This window comes from Anneissia japonica, unplaced genomic scaffold (genome assembly GCF_011630105.1).
Source record: "Anneissia japonica isolate Jap-2015-1 unplaced genomic scaffold, ASM1163010v1 scaffold3334_len1275209_cov185, whole genome shotgun sequence".
Taxonomy (NCBI): domain Eukaryota; kingdom Metazoa; phylum Echinodermata; class Crinoidea; order Comatulida; family Comatulidae; genus Anneissia; species Anneissia japonica.
In genome coordinates this window covers 98115-100042 of record NW_022738561.1, presented here as the reverse complement: position 1 = coordinate 100042, position 1928 = coordinate 98115, and the positions used below count along the sequence as shown (strand labels likewise).

Below are 1928 nucleotides of genomic sequence, written 5' to 3'. Positions count from 1 at the left end.
TATATTATAATATAAAATTGAAGTTGCTGCACAGGTAAATATATATACACAGATGAAACTTGAGATACGATACCTCAAAATTTATTTGAGAACAACGACGTAACGAGTAATGTCGGACATGGACCTTTATGAGCTAAAGGTCTATGGCCGAAAGTACTGTACTCGTTACCTGTCTTTTACAAATACATTTTGAGGAAAATATTTATACAAATTAAATATATGTGTGCATACATATTCAGTATGTGCGTATATATCCGGTAAACACAAATTTATCTTTCACGTTTCACTTTCCCGACCATTTTCGTGATATAGAAGCGCCGTTAAACACATTAGTTGACAGCCAATAGGTTTCCGTAAAGGCGATAAAATCAAAATAGAAAGTACAACAAATTGATAAACATAGCTTTAAGAGTGTATATTAAATCATATAAAAAATGTCTTCACCTGGAACTATTACTTTCGATATTAACGTCGATTGCAACAAGGAAATTATTCCTTATCACAATTGATTTAAACATGCAGCGATTTATCCGATACTTCCTCATTCGTATCAATAGAGGCAGTATAGTAAGGAACGTCAGTCAGTCAAAATGCGCTTTTCTAATTTAGATCTGTTTGTTGTTGTGTTGATTTGCTACTACATTCAAAACTCAAGAACCATCACCGATTTTTGTAATAAGAATTGTGGTATTTGTCAAAATTCTACTTGTGAAAGAAATGACTCCTGTAAATGCTATTATTGTCAGGATTGTAACTCTCTGTGCGTGGATTGTGATTCAAAGATGCTGGAAAACGTGCCAAACCTCGAATTCAATACGACACACTTGAATTTACAAAATAATAAAATTACGAAATTAGACGGAAATAGTTTTATCAATGTTAGTTGTACCATCGTATCTTTGGAGTTATCAAAAAACAAATTGGTGTCTACCAACATATCTAAGTACGCCTTTAGAGGACTGGATCAGTTGCAATATCTTTCGCTAAAGGAAAATTACCTAAGCCAGATACAAATTATATGGTTTGCAGATCTAAAGAGTCTCACTCACCTCATTCTTGAAAAGTGTAATCTAATGAACATCAGCGAAGATGTGTTCAGGCAGTCTCCAAGCTTGAAGTTAATAAACCTTGGCGATAATAACATAAAATCTCTTCCTAGCACTTTATTCTCAAAACAGATTAGAATTAATCGATTGGAATTACACAACAACTTAATTAAGTATGTTCCTGACGCATTTTTGGAAACTTCTAAAAGTAGCATTAGTGAACTGTTGCTACACGATAATTTGATAGAAACCATACATTCTTCGCTAGGATTACAACATCTGACAAACTTAACAAATCTAACATTATTTAGCAACCCATTCAAATGCAACTGTGACTTGGTATGGTTTATAAATTGGACACAAAATAACAAACGGAGATTTAAAGTGTTGAGTAGAAATTATAAGCCCCTCTGTGATAATATGAATAAGACTTTGTGGGATTTAAATTTAAGAGATTTTCATTGTAAATGGATCTGGTGGGAGGTGGCGCTTAGTGTTAGTGTAGCTATTTTACTTGTTATTTTCTATTTGAAGCTCCCTTATATCAGGTAAGCCTATTCTATTTTCGTGTTACATACTTCACGTTACATTACAATATATAATATCTGTCTCTTATACACATCTAGATGTGTATAAGAGACAGGTATGTCATTCCTCTACTTTGTTAGTGAAATAACGTTTTTTTTAAACTTTTATTTCTACTATCAAAAAATGTTACCCAATGGCCATTCTTTTTCAATTATCTCTCAGAACATTATTTCCGTCTGCTGTAATTGTTAAAAAACAAATGCTTTTAAAGAAATAAAAAAAATCACATATTGATCTCAGTTCAAAGGAAAAAATAAAACTTATTTCTAAATTTACAATTTTCACCTATAAACC

General features: G+C 32.0%; 1 protein-coding gene across 2 annotated transcripts in view; it reads left to right on the top strand.

Moving 5' to 3' along the window:
• Positions 1-1928, top strand: part of LOC117117646 (leucine-rich repeat-containing protein 15-like) — an 8528-nt gene that overhangs the window by 1645 nt on the left and 4955 nt on the right. The window contains exon 1 of one of the 2 annotated variants that reach the window (XM_033262025.1): positions 575-1594. The exons of the other annotated variant lie outside the window; for it this stretch is intronic. Within the exon in view, the coding sequence (XP_033117916.1) occupies positions 591-1594 (1004 nt within the window). The 5' untranslated portion in view covers positions 575-590. Of the gene's footprint in view, positions 1-574; positions 1595-1928 lie in introns of those variants that run through there. 2 annotated transcript variants of the gene reach the window in all.